Source organism: Corapipo altera, unplaced genomic scaffold, assembly GCF_003945725.1.
Source record: "Corapipo altera isolate COAL_440 unplaced genomic scaffold, ASM394572v1 175, whole genome shotgun sequence".
NCBI classification, from domain to species: Eukaryota; Metazoa; Chordata; class Aves; order Passeriformes; family Pipridae; genus Corapipo; species Corapipo altera.
Genome location: NW_020884942.1, coordinates 276,757 through 298,762, shown reverse-complemented (window position 1 = coordinate 298,762; position 22,006 = coordinate 276,757). Strand labels below are relative to the sequence as shown.

The 22,006-nt window shown below is 46.5% G+C and overlaps 1 protein-coding gene across 6 annotated transcripts in view; it reads right to left on the bottom strand.

The window, feature by feature from the left end:
• Positions 1-21,826, bottom strand: part of DGKD (diacylglycerol kinase delta) — a 61,538-nt gene extending 39,712 nt beyond the window's left edge. For 4 of the 6 annotated variants that reach the window (XR_003530699.1, XM_027661973.1, XM_027661974.1 and 1 more), the window contains exons 1-3: positions 21,652-21,826; positions 5,950-6,060; positions 5,195-5,275 (exon numbers count right to left, since the gene is read on the bottom strand). Coding sequence is in view for 4 of the 6 variants with exons in the window: in XM_027661973.1 (XP_027517774.1) it covers positions 5,195-5,275; positions 5,950-6,060; positions 21,652-21,813 (354 nt within the window). In the remaining 2 variants the exon portion in view is untranslated. Of the gene's footprint in view, positions 1-723; positions 950-5,194; positions 5,276-5,949; positions 6,061-9,049; positions 9,077-21,651 lie in introns of those variants that run through there. The other 2 variants (XM_027661975.1, XM_027661976.1) reach the window with 2 other exon arrangements.
• Positions 21,827-22,006: the final 180 nt, after the last annotated feature.

The window sequence follows — 22,006 nt, the reverse complement described above, 5'->3', positions numbered from 1 at the left end:
ACTCTCCCCATCAGGAAGTACCCTCAGCACTTCAATCTTTTGTTGAAGTTCAAGCACTCTGCCCCCTGTTCTTAGGAACGGTTCATGCCCCCAAAATGAAGACTCATGCTATTTCTCCACAGCATCAATAATCCCTGGGACAGTAGAGCAAAAATACAGTCTAGAGGAGATCAGATAGTAAGATACAACTTCACAAGACAGAAACTGGCAACTTTGCTGCTGGAAAGTCAGGACTAAGTAACAAGGTTATAATAAAATAAAATTGTAGCACACCTCAGGCTTCCGTACAGCTGGAGAACGACATCCATACTGCTTCTCAGAGATGACAGCACATTCTCCTTCACCAGCACCAGCAACTCCCTGTTCCTCAACCTACCACAACCACTGTCACCTCCAGTCACACAGGTGCTCTGGAATAGAGCTTTTACTCTAATCTCAATACTTCCTCTCTCCTGGGACATTGGTCAGGGTGAATCACCAGTTAATAAACAGAATTTCTTAACTGATGGGTGCAGCACTTCCAACAGCACCACAGGCACATTTCCCTTTAGCCCTGTTCTGGAGAACTCATCTGCATAAATCCCCTCAGGAGGGAACACCTGAACAGTAAGAGCTTGTAGCAAACATATTCCAAAGCACCTGAGCTCCTGATGATCTATTATCCTGGCACAGGAGCCACGTTTCCCAGTGCTCAGTCCAGAAAACTCAGAATCCTGCTCTTACCTTTCAGGTTCAATCGTCCTCTAAACCAGCGTCCAGAGCAGCCCACTCCCTCAGGAACAGCCTAACCAGAGTGCCTGACGTGGGATGAGCAGCATTTGTCTCATCTGTGGTCAGTCTCTCTGAGCTGTGTTCCACTGGCCACAAGCTGATTAGCTGGCTGCTTAAGGAGGAGCTGGGCTAAGTTTTCTTCTGACGGCAGTGCAGTGGAGAGGCAGGCGCTGACTGGAATAATATGCTGTTTCCTGTCTGCGGCTGAGCTGAGAGGTACTTCCCAACAGAAAAGGGTTTACAGGAGCTCAGGAGCTCAAGCTCCACCTCTTCTAGTGCAGAGCCTTTAACTATGGAGGAGGGGTCACCAGCATGGCTCTTCCACTACACCATCGGCTTCCACCACCAGAAAGAAGAAACCAAACCACACACAACTCTCTCTTCTCCACACAGGCTCCTATGGAATCTCAAAGCTTTCAATCAGAGGGGACAAGAGTGAATGCTGTGACTCATATTTTGTGAATGAGGGTGAAAGTCCACACCACCGTCTGGCAGCAATAATTGGAAAACTTATAAAACCACCATGTGAGAATCATATTGGAACACAAAATCTGTACCTGGAAAGATGCGATGTCCTTTCCAGGCTCTCTCCTGACGACAGGTGTTTTTTAGTAGTATTAAAGAACACATATTTTATCTTTATACAAATATACATATTCCATGAGGCAGGAAAGGGTCAATGAAGTGATAAGGACTCACTCCATCAGCTGTGCCAACTGCATTGAAGGCAGCAGGCTTAACTCAGCTGGCACCTTCTAGAAAAGAGCAGATCTTCAGCCCACAAACTGATCTGAGGAAGAAGAATTTGTTCACCACACAAACATTTACAAAACTGGGCCAAAGTCTTTTCAACAACTCTTGGACGCAAAGTGTTGACCTGAGCACCAGGCAATAGAGTGATTGGTGTCCCCCAAACCTCATGAGCATTGTAGGGGAGAAGGGATAAGGGGCATATTGGATGGATCAGGTTCACGACATAGGTAAAGAGTCATTTTGAGAGAGAGAGATCAGTAAAAGTTGGGCTTGCTGGCATGTTCTAGAGAAAACACTATTCAAGGTTAAAGTATGGAACCCATCCTCACTGCATACTTTGCTTTAATGCTCCTAGCACAGCTGCAGACTAGTCCATTAAGTGGGTGTCTTACCAAATCATGTTACTGCAAAGCTGCACTGTCCAAGAAAAAACGTTCATGGAAAGAGCTGAAGTCTCACTGGGAAGACTCAACGCACCCAGTGTGATCCCAAATCATCTGCTTTTTAGAAATCACAAGAGGTTTTGAGGGTATGGCTGAGAAAGCTCTGCTCAGAAATCAAGGTCAGGCTTTGCCCTCAGCCATCCAATGCTGATGATTCTATTCCATAATGAGTACAAATGTAGCACACACTGATGGCAAGAATCCAGGCTAAAAGTTGACTGCTCTCTTTGAAATAAAGGGTCTTGAACTACCAGGACAACACAGTTTTCATTGAGTTTGTACCACAGCAGATCTTCTCTAAGGCCCTGTGCAAGACAGCAACCCTAGGAAAATGCACTGGTGAGAGATCTATGGACCACATACTGAGGGATCACAGGTGGAAACCCCCTTCACTTACAGCCAACACATCCCAAAAGAATTTACCTTGTAGACAGCTGACTCTGAAGGACAGAAGTGGTAGAAATATGACAGAATCAGCAAATACCACACCTTTTGGCCTAATGAGAGAAGAGAGGTCTGGCATGGAGCTGCTGTAAAATTTGTTCCCAGAGGCTTCCTGCTAAATACCTCTGCAGCCACACTAACTGACATAAAGGAACAACACTTAAACATAAAGCTTTTTCTTACACCTCAGGGGACACAGTTGTACAACATCTTAAGTCAAAGATGCCCCAATCACACGCTCTCAGCCCATTCTGTAGTCATCCATCCATTAGCTCCAGGTAGCAGTCCTGAAAACTCTCCCCACTGCAAACAGGATACACTTACTGAGGAAATATATGCAGGATCAACTAAGTAAACAACAGTGGAATTCGTTATTACACACTCTTCTTTTTAGAGGAACAGGTCTACGTCTTAAAACTCACTTCTCTCGTTCTCCTGCCTGCTGACAGCAAACAAATTACCTGTCAGGCATGTCCTATGCAAAAGGTTTACTGGCAGCTATTTTTCAACCTTATTCCTCTGTGTATGCAGCATAACCTTTGCTGGCTCTTGCTCTTGTATTCTTCTCTCCTGATGCTGTCTCCCCATGCTCCTCACTGCCTGGACACCAATTTCTCTTCTGACTGGTCAGCCCTTATTACCTCTTTGTTTTAAATACACATTCTCCTCTTAGTGCTTTATCTGGTGTTTTTGTCTCCCATTTCCTCTGTCAGTACCTTAGGGGTGTCACTCATGCAACCTGACCTGCAGAATCTATACATTAAATACTAGAGATGCCTGGAGAGAGGCTGAGTTTCCTCAGAAAGAAACTACTCTTTCACAAATCCAAAACTACCACTCTCCATTGAAGAAAACAGAAAAGCAAAAAGGAAACCAGGCCATCTAAAACTCTGCTGTACAACACCAAGTGCTGCATGCTTTCAGTTTAGGAGAAAAATCATGTGCCCCACTGATTTGAAACAGGGGGGAAAAATGCATCAAAGAATTCTGAATTTTAGAGAGGAACCAAGCCGGGGAAATACAGAGGGGAAACAGAGTGCTCTCAAAGAAAATCAACAGAGAACTGCATGACTGCAAGGCATCCAAAGCACTGACAGCAGAGATGTGGCAGAGCAAACAGCAGCAACACCAGGCCACCTTCTGATCTTCTAAGTATTTTCAGAGCTCACAGTAAACCACAGTCAAGCCCCTCTGTAAGCCATGATGCAAAGAGTAAACAGAAATTAAGAGGAAACAAGTTTTTCTTGAAGTTTACCCGAGCCCCATGATGCAGTGCTCAGCTGGAGCCACTGCAGACTGTACCTGCTCCTTGAGTTTCAAGGTAATCCTGTACTTTCACACACTAGGGAAGGCAGGGACTGGCAGAGCCTGATACCAGAGTCTTGGAAATAACTCTTCACTGTTGGACTTGGATGGGGCAGTCTGAGAGAGCAAACACACTGCTTCCTTCCATCCCTAAACACAGTGTTCCTGAGGGAGATTAGATCTCTCCCAACTATACCAACAAGCAAAACAGTAACAGTACACTTACCTGAAAAATCAGCCTTTATTTATATCTGAGAAAACTGAAGCAAGATCCAAGATAAAATGCTTTATTAACAGGTAAGTAACTTCACATTCTTGAAAACTGAAATCACTACAGAATCCTTCTCTCTGTGCTCACACGTTGATAATCGGTATCAATATTTACCATCAGGCCTCCTACCTGTCCAATTATGGATGTAGAAAGTATTTTCAACCTTTGGGAAGTATTGGGGTTTTATCCAGACACAGGGTGGGTGCCATGGCTGCTTTCCACAGGCACTGCAGAGTCAAAAGCTACAGCTACACAACAGAGATGGCCTTTGGCAGATGTTTAAAGCAGCAGGTCCCTTCCTGCTGCAGCACAAGGCACACTGCTCAGCCCTGGTCACCACCTACAGGTCACCATCCTGCAGGGTCAGCTTCCTCCCTCCACCTGGACTGCTCCCCCTTCACCTTCCTCAGAGCAGCACTGCCTCCTTTCTCCACATCCTCCTCCCTCCTGAGCCCTTCAGGGGCTGCATGGAGGTTACTGCTGCTCAATTCCAAAGGTCACACCAAGACTTGACACTCAGCCTGCATGGCTGATGTTAATGGTTTTTTTCTGCACACCAGGGACTCCCCTCAAAACGGAGCTTGAAGAACACCTGCACCTCAGAAATACAATAATTTTTCCTCCTACTTTCTGAGCCTGGAGAAAATAAAGCAGGGATACCACCACATCTCCAGACTGCAAATACCTGGCACACGTTTCACATCTAACAAGTATCCTGAACCAATTCCACAGTTATTTCTGTGCTATTTCTTTCTGTTCCTCCTTTTGCTTTCCCACTATATATAGCACACATATATAAACATACATACAGACACACACAAATAAAGTCAGAGAAAGAAGTTTACATATTTTAATGCCTGAAGGGAAAACTAAATTCCTTTTCCAAGATCTGCAGCATAAACATCAACATTACCCGTAACTCCCCCAGCAGAACAAATTTTTCTGTCCCACTGTGTGAATGGGTTCTATCTTATAGGTAAGCAAATCCCTGAAAGCTGAGTTTTAGCACAATACACAGGAACCTGAGGTACTTCCCATGAGCACACAGATGAGTTATCATGTTGTAAAGAAAAACAAGTTTATAATTTTTTTTTTATTTTCAGTGAAAGATGCTGTGAAGATTGTTCAGATGTTTTTACCATCTGCAAAAGACATGGGAGTGAGGAAAAGACGAAAGAAGAATGGAAAATAATGCAAAAAGTCCTACCGTGAAGCTGTTGTTGACATTCTTTGTGCTGGATTCTGCCACGCTGGCATCTGTCAGATCCACCTCATCAAAAATAATGGACTGGAAAGAAAAAATTCAAAATCCCAATGAATTACTGAATCCATTGTGTATAAGCAGCAGACTCAAAGGGAGTCTGCCTGGCATGGTCCATCACAGCCTTCCGTGATCCGAAGTAAACGTCCAGCACCAACAACATAATGGACTTGGAAGTCTAGTTCCATACACTGGGGCTCACTCTGGCTTGTCTTTAGTCAGTGAACTCAATTACTTTATTTTTATTAAAGGATTATTTAAAAAAACAAATAACTGTAGGCTTTGTTCCCGTGAAAAGAGACAGTTTTATATCTAGTTGACTATCAACATACTAACCAGATGCATGGCAGCTCTGATTTGATAAATTTTAGCCTTGCTTGTCTTGCTTGCACTTTCTCTTTTCATTCATATTCTCTCCTTCCTATTGATTCAGAGCCCAGTCCCTACTAAAATACACCAAGGAGGGAAAACATGGAAAAATCATTATCACAGGTCCTCAATGTTTTACTTCAAAACCAAGGATTTCCAAGTGTGAGGCAAAACACAGGGATCTTCTAGTAGCTACAAAGCCTGCAGACAGGTGCTTAAAGAGCACGTGCTCCTTTCTCTGCTGAGGGCTGCCTTCCCAACAACACCCACCTGCCTCCAAGCCCCACCACTGACTGCCTTCCTTGGACTCCCCTGTATGGGCAGGACCTTACCTTGGCAGTTTTTGCATAGTAGAGTGTTCGTCCTCGCAGCTTAAAATATCGTCTCTTCCAGCGCTGGAAGGAGCTGGTCTGCTTCATCAGCATCCCCTCCTTTATGACAGTCTACAAAAACAGGAGAGGAGAGGGTGAAGCACGGGTTTTACTGACAGGGACCTTTCCTGTTCTCCCAGTGCAGACTCGCAGCTGCAGATCAATAACCCCAGTGCCCTCTGCTGGGAGCGTTTCGCAGTCAGCAGCACTGAGGAAACTTAACAAGACTAAGCCCTCACAAACACACAACCCACACCGCGGTGCGGTTTTACCCTTGTCTCCAGTGCTATCACGATATCAAAAAAGATAAATAACTTATGACTGAATGAGGCTGAATTTCAAAGTCTAACAGTGACTTGAGGAGTGTAACAGTTAAACTCACTGAGGTCGGATTTCAGTCGCAGGTAATTGTGCCTTTCATTTCATTGGCATCTGATTAGCAGCGCACACACACCGGGATATCTGCCTCTGTTTCCAGTTCTGCCTTGTGAAATTATCAGCATCTACCTGGCACAGGGCTGGCAAGCTGCAAGCCCGGAGGGTGAAGAGTGAAACTAGAGCGGAGAAGGAGCTGCATCCAAGCTCAGCATTTGGTGTTCCTCAGAGAGTCTTGGCCCTGCATCAGCACTCTCTGGCTGGCTGCCATTTCCCAGGGCTGCAGTGCCAAAGCTGTCTACGCACGCTGCCTTTTTTTTTCTTTAACTGCTTTAGAACTAGGCTGACATACCAGCACACACAGGCCCAGATGCTCGCTCACATACTATGCATACATGGGGGTATGGATTGAATCCACATGCTCTTCACTCTGCTTTGTCACATACATTTGATTCCTTTGCTGAGGACAGGTTTTGAATACCAACAGCCACACGAAAATAATCTCCAAAACTAAAGCTCAGAAGGACAAGAGGCAGAAAAGTCTCAGTGTCCAGCCCAAAATTCCTGATTGAAAGTACTGCCTAGGAGCAGCAAACAGTGCTACATCAGGCCTCAGTACCACGAGAAACATACTTCTCTCCCCAAGAAACAGTCCCAGGAACCTACTTCTTGCCGAACGTGATAAACACACAGTTAAAACACAGGAAACAAATGGTCTGACAATCTTGTAAGACAGGTTATTCTGTATCTTGGTGCCAGGAAAATGACACAGCTTTAACATACCAGAGGTCTCAGCGAAACTCAGGTTTGTAAGTCAGGTCACTGATGAGTATCAATTAATTCACAAACAGCACCAAATGGACACTGTCGGGCTACTACAGTAGGGCACAAAATAAACTACTACAGGGCACAAAATAAATGCTCTTACTGATCCACGGGGTTTAGTTCATTTTGGAAATCCTTTCCAGGGCATTGAACTTGCTTTTAAAATGCTATATGTATTTCTAATGTGGGTCTTTCCTCTTTGAAACAGCTGCGGATTTTAATACTTTCCACATACGCTGGCCCTTGCCAAGCTCAAAGTTTCCTCAACAAGCACTTGGAAAAAATGCTGACAATAAGGAGAAACATCCATCTACCAATCCATGCTTCTTGCCAGACAGAGCCATCCTCAAACTGGCCTGGGAGATCACATGATCTGGACCCCCACGGTGAAGCCTCTACTCCCAAATCAGCAGGGAAGGAGCGGGCTCCACATACCCACAGATCCCAAAGAGAGCTGTTGGAGACAAAAGCCACTCTAGTCTTCCTCCACTGTGCTGAGAAACAGAAAAGGGAGAGAGCTCCCCTATCTCCTAGAATAACCTCACCTATCTTGGATCCTGGGACCTGGCCAATTCCAAGGTGAGCACAGCTCAAGCCTCCCCATCTCCCAGTGTTCTGTTTCACAAATGCCCCTGCACACTGGCAGAAATACCTGCCAGTGCTCAGGCAAACAGCAGCTCAGTGTGCCTGCTTCCCCCGGGACTCGCAGAGCACCACGGCACTGCCTGCAGAGTGGAAACAGAAAATGAAAATGCACCATCCTGGACCAAGCTCGTACCAGCAAACAGCCAGCTCCACATCAGCTCTGGAGCGGTCACTGAAAGGCATCTTGGCACTCATCTTCCACCACCTGCCACAGCAGGGACACAGCAGTAGGAATACTCTTTAAGAAGCCATAAGGCATCTGGGAGTGGCTTTAGGGTCCGGAAGTTAAACACACAGAAACAAGATGTTAAACCACCTTAGAGCCGGGTGTTACGTAAAGAATCTGAAATTCAGCCATCATCTTAATCTGAAGCCTCAAAAGAGAAAATGGAGTGCAAAGACTGGACCAACAGCATCCCTTGCTGAAATGGTCCTAAAGGCAAGGCCAGAGCTGAAGGCATTCACCTGGAACCGGGAAAGTGCATTCGTGCTCCTACTCTGCAACGATCTTTTCATGAGTTATAAAGCAATTTTCACTCTCCGTGTCTCCATCCTCCATATGTCAAATGGAACAAACAGCACTGCCCAATTCTGTGGAGACCCACTAAAATATATACATATACATATAAATGTCTCTCTGATGAGTTACTTTAACCTCCAGCACCTGAGTATAAAAGAGAAATGTAAAGCAACAGCATCCAAATTACCATGCTAAAGAAATCACACATTTCTGCAGTTCACTTTTTACAGGGAAGAAAATGGGAAAGTGGAAGGAGATTTTCCAGATTAAAACAGAAACATGGAGTGATCTTTTGGATTCCTTGGGAAAAAAATACATACAATTAAAAAATGAGACAGAGAAAGTAGATTCTGAACTCTGCAAAGCCCTGAACCAAAGTCAGAGAGGAACTAAAAATCCTGGGGAAGACTCCTGGGATGCAAAGTCTGAAGATATCAAGTCAGCCAGGAGACTGATGAAAAAAAAAAACAAACCAACTCGCAGGTGGAGATTTCGGAGCTCTGCTGCAATGCTTATTTACAGCTCTGGTTAGATGGGGTCAGCCAGACCCCACACTCCCCAGGCTCAGGCAGTGGCCCTGTGGCCGCTCACACTCCTGCCCAGCCCACCAGCAGCCACCAGGTCTCTGCTTCCCCTCAGCTCCCACCACTCCCGCTCGGTTCCGAGGGCTCCCTCACCTCGGCTGGGCTCACTCACCTCTGCACAAGACCTGCATTCCTCCATTCCTCTTTTAAACCCTCTTTTTTTTTTTTTTACCAAAAGGCAACAATCCCAGGGGTCACGTTGCTCCGCCCTAAGCAGCATTTATGTCATTGCCAGGCTCTATGTATAGAAAACCTCAGTTCCCCAGCTCAGACATGAAAGGCCAGAGCAGCAGCGCTGCACTGCTCAGAGCAAACACGGCTCTGGTTCAGCGCTGCCCATCCCTGCACGAGAGCAGCAGCTATTTATAGGCACTCACCACGCACGGCTCGGTGGGTTTGGGCGGAAAGGGCCACAGATAAGATCAAGATGAGTTTATAAAATGATGCAGACGCTGCTGCCTTTCTCCTCCTCTCTTCTGATTCTACAGCCAAAGGACTTGCTACTCGCAGAGGAATGCAGCAGGAGAAAATGAACTGGGGAAAGGACCTGACTGCAAAGTGACACCAAATGAAAGATCGGGGGGAGACGAACAGTTACTTCTGCTCACCAGCCTCTGTGCAGCTTTTTAATTGAGGACCTACTCTGATCAGATTATTGGGCATGTACTTCATCAAGATAAAAGTGAAATTTCTTCTCCCATAAGGAAAAGAGAGAGTTAAATCTATTTTTAGTGTCATATACTGGATCCCACAGGAAAACTTACTGCCCTGAAACGTTATGAGGTTTGATTATATGCATCCTATCCAGGATAAATACTAAAATTGTTTGCAATGGAACTATTCAGACTGCTTGCTATCCAGCTGAGTCCCTCTCCAGTGGTGTCCTGTGGCATGGCATTCCATGGGCAGACAACACTGTGAAAAAATGAATTCTCTTCTTGGATCAAGCCTAAAATGATGTGCTACTGGTTTCAACAGTGACCCCCTTCTATCATATTACAAATCAGTGCAAAAAAACCTGACAATTTAAAGCAACACTGCACGTAGCAGAGAGTCTTATGAAGTCTGCAAAGAACAGGATTAGGCAGCTGAAAGGCAGGGCCTAGGAAATTTCTAGTGTTTTACTATTTATCTTTGGCCTTGAAGAAAAGCAACTTCCTGCAGAAAAAAATTCAGTTCATGGCAAGCAATACACAACCCTCCCCCCAACTCATGCTCTTTTAAAAACTGACATTTAGGAAGAGAAATAAAATGTTCTCAGATTTCTCCTGTCAAGATGGGTGCAGGGTTCAGGCCTAATCCTGAACGGACGAAAGAAAAGTTTTGTCAACAGGAATGGCTTCAAACATCTCAGAGGACTTAAACCAAGGACTTAAGAGAGGGAGCCTTGTGCTTCACTGCTTCCCCTTCCCACAGTCCCACCTCATAAGAACAAGAAGCCAAAAGATTAACAGGAGCCATTCACAAAACCAGCAAGACACAGCTGTGTTTTTTGTGGCACTGCTCATCTGAGGTGTCCCTGCACCCAGTAACCCATGTCAGGAGGTCAGAGACAGCCTACACAGATTCAGTGCTTTCTACACTGACAACATGAGTGGTTCTACTAAAAGTCAGGAACAACCACGACAGATTTCAGCTGCTTTCAGGTTACATCCCTTGTTCTCCTGCACTCAGTACTGCTCACTGTGTGAAACACAGGAGCAGGCAATCCTTTCCTGAAGCTTAAGCCTATTGCCCCATTTGGAAGTAGGGCTCTTGATAAAACTGATCTCCTAATCTGGACAACAAGGCCCTATCAGCCCGACTGAGGGTGACTGTCAGCCGTGCCTACCTGCCAGGCTGGCAAGTGTCCCTTGGCACAGACAGGTCCAAACTGTGTTCAATCCAGACACAGGAAGAACAATGCACCCTCTTTTACTGCTGAGGTCATGACATATTCTTAGGGGCAGTTATTCAGTGAGCATATCTAAAACAAAAATTTTGCTCCACTGGTATTTCTTTCCAATGCAGAAAAAGAACTATCGAAACAGCAACCAAAGAATCCCAAACCTGAAGTCCTCAGCATCTGGATTTCTCTGTTTTCCATGTGTCTTCAGAATGTGAAAACTTCAGGGCACACGCTGCTTTTATTTGTATGCATCATAAAACACTGAGCAGGGCACTGATGCCAAACAACAAGTAACTGACTGAGAAAGCACCAAATGCACAGAGGAGAAAACAAAACACAAAAGCAGATGTGGAACTGAGGGGCTATCTTCCTATGTGCTTCCTAGGGAATTTTACAGACAGCTGATCCCCACCACCAAACTATCTCATCTAGTCACTGATTTTGGGTAAACTGTGGCAAAAAAAATGGGAGTAGATCTGTGGTTGCTTAAACATGGCCAGACAGCCCTGCCACGCTAGGGCAGGTACATATCTGGAGTGCTGTACCTTGTTTTGGGTAAAACAGTTTTAGTACCTGGTTTCATAAAAGCTCTTTGTGGTCATAAACACGGAACTAATAAATATTTAGAAATCAACCGAAACACAGTAAATCCAACAAAGAAACTACAGGAATAAATCTAACAAACCCCATAGAATAAGACATGAAAGGTCAAGAGGGTAGGGGTTAACAAGCTAATCCGAGAGCAACATCCTTCCACCAGACAGTGGTCACACCCTGGAAATTAACTCCAGGAAGCTTGGAAGGGGGAAATCTGGATAAGTACAGCAATTCTAAGTATGGGACACACAGAGTTATACAGATCTATAGAGGAGCACAAGGAACTTACAGGTTGTGTGGTCCTATTTGGAAATTCTACATTAAATGCACTTGGCTCTTGAAAAAATGAAAATGGCATTAAGATTTCTTTCACTGGTATCCAAAGGACAAGACAATATGTGAACTCACTGCAACAAAAGGACTCCAGAAGAGGGAGAAAGAAAAGAAAATCAGAGGTCAGCTGCAGGCATCAAATGTCAAAATAGAAGCTGGGGCAGTGAGCCAGTGATCCAGTACCAGCAGCCGAGCACTCGCTGATGAAGGGGACACTGGCCAGGCCCTCAGTGTGCACTGCTTCACTCCATTTTGGTTTAGTAACCTCTGCCTTATAAACTGGGAAGCACCCATGAGAGGTTACAGCACAGACCTCTATACAACCACATGGGAAAGCCTGCAAAAAGTCCCCTACCAACCATGCTCCCAAAGCTCCTCTTTGTAACCTCCATCTGTGCTGACTGAGCTGCACTCCACACAGAGTGAGGGTGACAGCTCTCCTCCAGCCTCCCTGCCACTCCTGAGCCCAGCAGAGTCCACAGCAGAGAGCAGTGACTGGGCCACACAGAGCTGGGAGGGCACTGAAACAGGAAATGCAAGCTCATTCTCCAGATCAGCAGTGAAAAACAGGAGTTTGTATCAAATGAATACTGAAAAGGCTTGAATTTGCCTTGGCACAGACAAATGCTCAAATACTTCATTCTTCATTAGTTCATGCTGCAGCCAGTAAACAAAGAACAGGTCTTTGAACCAGCTCCTTTTCAATACCATGTTCAGCTGCTACTGTTCTGAATGACTCTTCTGAAAGGGACTCACAGTCACAGACCCAAAGCGAACAAATTCACAAAGGAAAACAAATTTGAAAGCACATAAAAAGGTATATGGGAAAGGAAACACAAAATACAGCCTATCATCACACAGCTCTCTAGCAAAATGAGCTCAGTCAGAGAGCTCCAAGCAAAGTACTTAAAACAGATAAATACCCTGGTCAGCTACTTAGAAGAGAGAATGAAAAACACACCAGTACACGGATTTGGGATAAGTTAGCAACTGGACAACTCCTGGCACACTAACTACTTAAGCCCTCAGTGTGCTTTCCATAGGCTCTAGGCATCCTTCCCAAACACATTTATCTCAAGAGGGGAACTGAGCACAAAGCTTCAGTCAGACCATAGTAAAGCTGGAAGGTAAAGGCTCAAACTCATCCACAGAGATAACCAAAGGGAAAAAGGCAACAGTTTCAAAGCTACTTGAAAACTTTGGAATGGAATAAAATGTTAAAGGGTGTTAATTAAATGTGAACTTTATACATTTAAGAACAAACACGACAAATTTGACAGTTATTTTTTCTACCATCTAAAATTACACATGCACAACTACATCCCTTCCTTGGGGGCATTTTTCCCCAAACACAAAAAATGTCAAAACACATTACCTGCTATGAAACCTTCATCTCCAAGACATGCCTGTCCCCAAGCTACTCACCAGCACCACAGAACCCCCATCTGAACTCAGAAGCACGTGGCTCTGCTGCTGAGATGCAGCAATAAAACCTCATCTGGAATCACAGCCTGTCCATAGAACCCTCTAATGCTGCAGCCAGTACCACTAGAGCTTAAGTCACACTTTTATTAATTCAGAGACAAGTTACTCCCAAAACACACCGCAGTCAACCCATTTTCTCCAGCAGCAGGTAGAAGGAGCTGGGCTCTCACCATAGCAGGTTGTCAGGGCCATCTGATAGGAGAGTGTCAGGCTGGGGAGGCACGATGGGTGGGAGTGCAGGAACAGCCAGTGTGAGGGAAAGCACAGCCAGAATACAGCTGTGGATCTCATCCTCCCAACCATAACCACCCCAGCCTTCCCACACCATCACACCTCACGGAGATCTTGGCCAAGGAGGAAGGAAAAGTCAGCAGCAAATACTGGTAGGAGAACTTCAGCACACGGGAAAGCGAAAGTTACACCTTGAGGAAGAAAACTGAATCCTTTGAATCCTTTGCCCTTACAAAGACAGCTTCCTCCCACTGTGTCTGGATTCCCATCAACTCTGCTACTGAATTCTGCAAAGAGCCTTATTTGGTGGTGACTGGCAGAGGCAGGGCCCAATCCTCATCCTTTTACTCCAACTGGTATTACAGTGGGGCCAGAGAAGAAAGTGGCTTTTGGTCTTTGGCCATTTAATTAATACTTAGGTATCTTAGAACTTATTTTTATCTCATCTGTAACAACTGTCGCTATCAGATTTTCCATATTTATGTATTAAACAACCTATGCTTTTAAGTTTTTTTTTCCTCATCTATTTAACATAGTTTTTAAAGGATACTCCAAAGCTTTTAATTTGTTTTTCCACTTTCCCTGTTTTAATGTCCTGCAAATACCTTTGACCATGCCAAGACATCTTAACCAGCACCAGCAACAACAAGAAAGATGAGCACAGCCCTGGGAACACCGTTTTGTTAACTTTCAGCTGAACAGAAGGGGCCAGAATCCTGATTTCTAATAAAATCTCAGTGACAGACCTACACATTCTCAAAAGAGTGCTCTGCCCTGCTCCAGCCCAGAGCAGTCTGAAGGGCACACAGCTCACCCTCCACGTTCTATTATCACATTTCTGTTGTTCAAGGAGCAGTGACAGCAGCTGTCCCACAGGTCACAACATGACCCTGGAGCTTGCAGCACCTGCCTCAGTTCCCAGATCTGGGGATGCCCTGTGTGATTTTGTGCATTTGATACAAGAAGTATGTGACTCCATCCCCCTCGTGGAAAACTGAGGTGGTATCACCTCTCCTCGTTAGTAAATTAAATGGATAAATTTATTAAGGTTTGCAAGACCCCAGTACAATGTGCTCGATGCAAACACCATGTGGTCAAGAGGGCGTCTCCTTTCTCAAAAGAGGCAAACCAGAACATCAAAACAGGTATCAGATGTAAAACTTTTCAACTGGGCAATAAGATAGTGAGGAAACAAAAATATCTGCTCCGAACCCAAAGAGAGTAATTACATATTAATCAATTATCTGAATTGGAAGTGGTCACGTTGTAGCCAGCAAGGCACTTTTTTCCTCTCTGGATGAGAGGAGGACAGATGGCTTTAGCTCTTCTCAGTGGAACTGCTCTCCTGCAGTGTGGGCCAGGAACTGCAGACAGCAGGCTTGGTACCCTGGGGAAGCACTGCCTGGGAAGCACAGCCTGGGAAGCACTGGTTGGGAAGCACAGCCTGGGAAGCACTGGTTGGGAAGCACTGCCTGGGAAGCACTGCCTGGGAAGCACTGCCTGGGAAGCACTGCCTGGGAAGCACTGCCTGGGAAGCACTGGCTGGGAAGCACTGCCTGGGAAGCACTGGCTGTGCTGCAGAGGTGCAGCTCTGCTGACCGGGGCACGCACAGAAAGCTTTGCTTTCTGCAGCCTTTGAGACAAAACGTGGGGAAGGGACACAAACCATGGCAGCTGCTGGGGGCCACTGCTGCTGCCCCAGCTGCTCACCTGCCCCTGCACAACCATCCCAGGGAGCTGCAGAACCAGACAGAAGCAGCTTCTTTCTTTAAGAGACACATAAATTCTTAGCGAAACAAGAAGCAATAACCACTTAGTGGGGGAAAAGCAGGGAACAAATGGTTTCATTGGAGAGTTAATTAAAAATTCCTTCAAATAATGGTTTGCACATTTGAAACCTTGAAAAAAACCACATTCCAAGAGGAAGGTGCTTTTCACTTGGGACAGTATTTTGCTGTGAAATTTCCAATGCTGCTGTTGCCAATATTTAGGGCAAACCTTAAGCTTTCCAGGAAGTAGGGAATACAAAACCCCTCTCTATCTCACTTCTGCTTCCTCTGACATATGCAGGTATATCAGCTATTTTAGAAAAAATCACACTGGATTTGTAATTAAAGAAGGTAAAGTTATGTCATGTCTTATATGGTACACTGGATTTTCTAATCAGGTAATCTGGAGATACACATTTCACAGTCTGCATTTATAATTCAGTACTCCTCCAAAGTAAAATAACAATGATATTTTCTAGCAACAGGGTTCGGATGGGGGGGAAATACTCTAAATATTTGACTTAATTTTATTAAAAAAAAAAAAAACAACCAAAACATTTAATACCTATTTTATTTTGTCTGTAATTTTATTTGAGAGAATAATTAGCAGCCTGGCAATGTACTTTTTAGCAATGTGGTTTAAGTAAATCCGTGCTCTCAAAACATGCAAGAGTTTGATGTTAGCTCTTTAGTTCCTGGAACCTGATCTATAGTTAGAAGGAATGAGAAAGGCTACAAGTGCGTGTGGTTTTGTGCTTTGTTTTGTTGTGTGCTGGGATTTTTTTAGTTTGGGTTGGTTTTTGTTTTTTTTTTTTTTTTAAGAAGGAAGTAACAGCTGTTGCTTTCATACAGAATCCAAAACTCTCCAGCAGCGAGGCAAACTTGCAGTACAGCAGTGGAAACACAGTGTTGGGAACCTTCCCAATTTTGTCAGAGCAGATGAGCCTGAAGAGCAGAGCAAACTGAAGGGAGACTGAGTCAAGGGGCAGAAACATTCGTTCAGCCTACGACCCCACATTTGTCCTCAGTGCTCAGAGAACAAACCAGGCTGTTCATGCTGCTAATCCAAGAAAATAATGTCCTCAAAACCTGCACCCGAGATGTTCAGTTTCTGTTCAATCACAAAAACCTGTCTTTTGCAACAATTCCCTCTCTTTAAGTGAAGAGTTCACGGTTTCTACCTGGATTAAAGCATGAGCCACCACCGTGTATGACACATGAAGCTCCTAAAGTGTCCTCTTCCAGATACTCTTAGAAGGCAGTAAACCAAAACCAGACAGACATTTTAATATGTTTTAGTGGAAGATGCCACAGACAGAATATGAATTAAGCCATAAATTCCTGAAAATTCCTTCCTCATCTGTTTTATAATGTCTCTTTGCTGAAATACTTTGCCTCTTATCATAATACTTCTTTCAATACTTGTATTTCAAACTAATAAACTTCTCCAATTTCCTCAGTCTAATCCCATCTTAGAAAGCCTTTAAACATTTGCCCTCCAGAAATAAAAATAACACTTCTTTACCTACAGAACAGACATTTTATCTAATAGGCAGTACAAGAAGAAACAAAATGAGCTTTCTTCAGCTGCCCACGCTGCCCACCATGTGTTTGAGGGCTCAGTCTACTCTGGAAAGTTGCACAAAATTGAATAGAAACATTATGCTTCCTCCCAATTTTTTTTTTTTTTGCCTTTATGTTGCAGGGTGGCTCTGAGACCTCAAAGCTGCTGATCAGAGAGGGAATCACAATTTCCCATAGCACAAAAGGCATCATCTGTACCTGGTACACAGCACAGAGAGCAGAAACGTGCTATTTCAGATACTGAACAGTCTGTCCACCACAGCACAATGCTCAGTACCAGTTAATTTATCCTGCTTTTCACAGTATAAATTAACTTGACATATCTCTGCTACTGGAGCTAGACAGCTTCCAATATCCCAGACAGTTTGGATAGCTGCTCACTCTGTTTGCAACTCTGATGAAATATATACTGCAAACTTGTCTTTAGAAGTTCAAGGCAACGATAAATGGTTATAAAAATGAAAATATTAGAGAGAAATAGCTTGTGAAAGTAAACAGAACTTAGATTGAACTAGTCTAAACAAGAAGTCCTCCTGATGCCACCCAAGGACGCTGCTGAAATCCAGTCTGGTAAACAAACTGAGAGCTCAGCACACTGACATCCCACAGAACTGATGAATGAAACAGGAAGGTGGCCTGTCCATCCACCCTCCTGCTCTCCAGGGGTTGTGATGTGACACTGGCAGTGAAAGGTCAGGTCCAAAGGGAGAAGCACCTTTCACTGTCAGAGCTCGTACAAGGTGCTGTGCTCCTCCATTTCACACCCTCAGCTCCCGGGACCACTCTGGATGTTCCTGTGCCTCCCTCCATGCCAAGTGACAATGAGATGACATTACCACTCCAGCTGGTTCCAGCTGAGGCCTCAGCTCTGCTCAGGAGGTGGGAGAAAGATCTTGCTGTTGCCTCTCTTAGTTTATTTAATCTCCTTCCTAATTCCCATCCATTCAAAGACACTGCACCTCAGCCCACCAACAGTTTCTGCAGCTGCACCAACAGAGAGGGGCTAAAAGCAGCACACTGCAGGTGGATGCTGGTACAAGCCTGACAGGTCTAAAAATGACAGATCAAACACGTTACACAGCCTCTGCTTCTCTGCCAACTGAGACAAGGGCAGCCACACCACCTGCTATACCTGATCCTATGAGGTTTTCTTCTTTACCCAGAATAATAATAATTAAAAGACTGCTAAACGTGCTTCCCTTATACCTTCCTCTCTGCCTCAAAGATTCTTTCTAGTTAAAAGCAAACAAGCACACTCAGCCTTCCACTCCTCCTTCTGCCCTCTGCCTCACAAGGGACAGATTTTTCAGCTAAAGAGATGTTAGCTGTGATTTGCCTTCAGACCCTGCACACCAAGCTCTCAGTCCCAAAACATCCAAACAGCTTCATTTGCCCCACTACTGCCACACCAACCTACTTCAGCCAAACACAGATGAGCAACCTGTGGGCTCAGAAGCAAGTCCAATGACATTTTATGGTCTTGCAGGCAAGCAGCTTAATTTAAAAGCATTTCTTAGGAAAACAGATGGCAGGACCAGTGGAAGGAAAACATAACTTCAAAGTGTTTGCAACTGTGACAAACAAGTAAATTCTGAGGAATTCCATGGCCACAGCAGACTTTGCACTCAAGCTGTGATAACAGTAAGCTTCCATGGAGATTTAGCTGCACTTACAGGCATAATCCTAAGCTAACTGCAGCAAAAGATGTGGTCAGAAGAGATTTATATCCTCAGGCCGCAGTAAAAGTCTGCCTGCATCCCTCACTGTCACTGAGAGACCTGTCCAACAGCTTCTACAGCTTACAGTAGTCTGCACTCTGTCATTCATCAAACAAATTCAGAATTAGGTCTGCCTTTACACAGGAAGCAAGCTCCTCAAAGTCTCATCAAAACTGTGATTACTCACAAAGTTGTCTTTGCTCCTTGCCCCAAAGGCAAGGAAAATGTATACATGCAGCAGCACGTAGAAAGGACAATGGTGAAACAAAAAGACATCAACAAGCAACAGAACAAATCAATCCTTGATACCATAATACCTGGGCTTACTTGGAAAATCTGACACTGTTTAGTCAAAGGTTTTCTGCAGATTAGCACAGAGCATGTTTAATAGCTGTAGACAATATCTGTTTATAATCCTTGTTGTCACCATGTTTATGTTTGCATACACAAGTGGCTGTGTATGCAAACAGCTTTTTCCAGCCATGCTGATGCAGGAAGTGATGTAAAACAGGGAAAATTATTAAGTAGGGACAGGGAGACGTGTTCTGCTATATTCAAACAAAAATACAATCCAGTGCACCTTTCATCTTAGCATCTCTAACATCCTGTTGGAAGCAAGAGTTCTCACTCTACTGAGAAAGTCCTTGTGTCTCATCACAAACACCACCATGTAGACAGACTAGAGCATCCTTCCTCCCTTTCCACGAGACCCCTGCCACAAGTGGTGTTAAGAATCACAAGGTTCATCCGATCTCCAGCAAGACAAATTCTTAATATTCAGCACTCTGCATGCAGGAAAAGAACTCCAAAGTCTTATCTTTTTTCTCAGCAGAAGAACAGACTGGCTCAGGTCACCCGGTGCTACAGTACAGCTGAAATCTGCTTGATACAGAACATCAACCAGTTTAGAGGGCTCCAGGGTTTCCTAGGGTGGCCAAAAGAACAATCTCACAGCCCAGACCTGCAGTGCCTCGCCCCAAGAAGCCAGTGGCAGTGCCAGCAGCACGCTGCACACAGGGCAGCAGCCCTGTTGTGTCCCCCCCTACGGCCACGCTTTGTCAGGGGGGCTGCAGAACCAGGACCCATGTGGCAAAACAACAACGAGCAGTAAAACGATGACAGGCTCTGTGTCTGAAAGCAGGGCAAACCAGCCAGCAGGAAAAAGATCCCTCTGAATAATGCTTCAGACACTGCATCGTGCAGAGACATTTACTCTCCTTTGCCACGAATACCAGAGAAGCAACACCGAGCTGCAGCACCGGTGCCGAGCGAGCCTTTGCATCCCCACGGCTGCACCGCGCCTGCCCACGCTGCAGAGACAAGGGGATCACAAGGCACGTGATGGCACAGTCACTAACCTTGTATTTCTAAGCAGAAACACATCACCTAACAGTGCAAGAGTTACACAGGAGCTTAATGGCTACAAAGAAAAATCATGCTGCTATAATAAAAATAGTACAGAAAAGGGAAACTCCCTATGGGTGGTTCCCAGCCTAAGGCTGAAGGAAATCTTCGCATCTTCTCTTACAGTAACAATACAGAGGAACCACAGCTGTGGTTGTAGTTGCAGAATGCTGGTACTGCCCCTAAAAATGGTGTTATCGTTCCAGAACAAGAAACAGAGGGGTAAAATATGACTGGGCCAAAGGAATCCCGGTGGAAAGGACTGTGACCCTTACCTGGAAGGCAAAGCAGGACAGAAAAAGCTGGGAACAAAGAGGAACCAGCTCTAAGATCCCTGTTTGACCAGACAGAAAGCTAAGCATCACTACATGGCTACAGAAAGGTAAAAGCACAGTATAAGATGAGGAAAATTGGGCTGCAACCACAAAAAGGATGGGAAGATGTTGAGGGAAGAACACACTGATTGTAGGGAATAACAGCAAGGGCTGCACCTTCCAGAGCAGAGCTCTAACTATGAGCCAGTGACTTATGCCAAGTCCAACGGGACCACAGGAGTGGGGTGTTGGAAAGTGATAATGGCACAGTGTGACAGGAAGCCACGGCCTGGATGTGCAGGGGTTCTCAGGAAGGTGAGGAGGGAGCCCCTGGCAACTGTGACATGGGGAGAAAAGGGGAGATGCAGCCTCACGGTGTGGGAAGAGACAGGATGTCGTTAAGAGTTCATACCATGGTGCAGCACTAGGGAGCCCAAATCTGACTTCTACGACTCCAAGAAAATATTACAGGAGAAGAGAGTAAGGAAGGAAAGAGGAAAGGCAGCGTCCTGCTGAGCCTGGGCACACTGATCACTGTCGGAATAGAAAAGCTCCCGGGCAGGTCTGAACCTGGGCACTGGGAAGAGGGTGGCCTAAGCTGGGCTACTGGGCAGGGGAACTGGGGAGGCTCAGAGAGGCACTTTGGGGATGGCAACCAGCCAGGTGGTCGGGGGCAATTGCAGGAGCCCCTGAGGGCAGTCTGGGGGGCACTGGCAGATGCTGAAGGGCATTTAGGGGGCAGCTGTTAACGAGCACTTGAGAAAGAGTTCGTTATGAGGATCCCTACGAGGCATTTTGGGGTCCACAAGTCCATGGAAAGTGTGGGGGCTGTTTTCAGGGGGTCTCTGAGGTGTGGGTCGCCGGCAGGTCCCTGGGGGGCGGCTGGGGGTGTCACCGAAAACGTGGGGATAAATAAAACCCTTTAACACAACCCCTTTACAATTAAAGACCTTCCCAGCAACGGGTGAGGGGGAAATGGCCGAGCCCCTGAGGGGCGGTTTGGGGGAGTGTGAGGCGGTCGCTGGCAGGTCCCCGAGGGGCGGTTTGGGGGAGTCGGCGGCAGATCCCTGAGGGGCGGTTTAAGGGGTGTGAGGTGGCCGCCGGCAAGTCCCTGAGGGGTCGTTGTGGGAGGAGAGGAGCGGGGTGTGGGGGGGATCGGCGGCAGCTCCCTGAGGGACGGGCTCAAGGGGTTCCGTGGCGGACCGCAGGGGGAGGGTTGGGGGACGTCTCTGGCGACTCCCAGAGCGGCGGCCCGGGATGGCGGCGGCGCGGACCGTGCCGGGAGGGACGGGGAGGCGGCGGCGGCACCGAGAGAGACGCGGAGGCAGCACCGGCCGCAGCGTTGCCGGGAGCCCGAGGCCCTGCCCGCGGCCCCCACCCGCCGCACGCACCTTCTGGCGGATCTGCCCGGACGTCGAGACTTTGCGGATGAGCTTCTGCGGGGAGCCGGGCTCCTGCTCCGGCTCGCTGTCCGACGACTCCTCGGGCGCGGCGCTGGCGGCGGCGCCCGTCCCGGGCTGGGGCTGCGCAGCCCCGGCCCCCGCCGCCGCCATGCTGCAGGACCGGCGGCGCGACCCGCGCCCCCCCCGCCCGCCGCGCGCACTGCACCGCCCGCCCGCCGCCACAGCGCCCCCTGCCGGCGGCGGGGGGGACGGGGGGCCCGGCCGCCCTCACGGGACGGGCTCGGCCCCCCGAGAACCGCCCGAGCACCGCTCGCACCGGGCTCGGCCCCCCGAGAACCGCCCG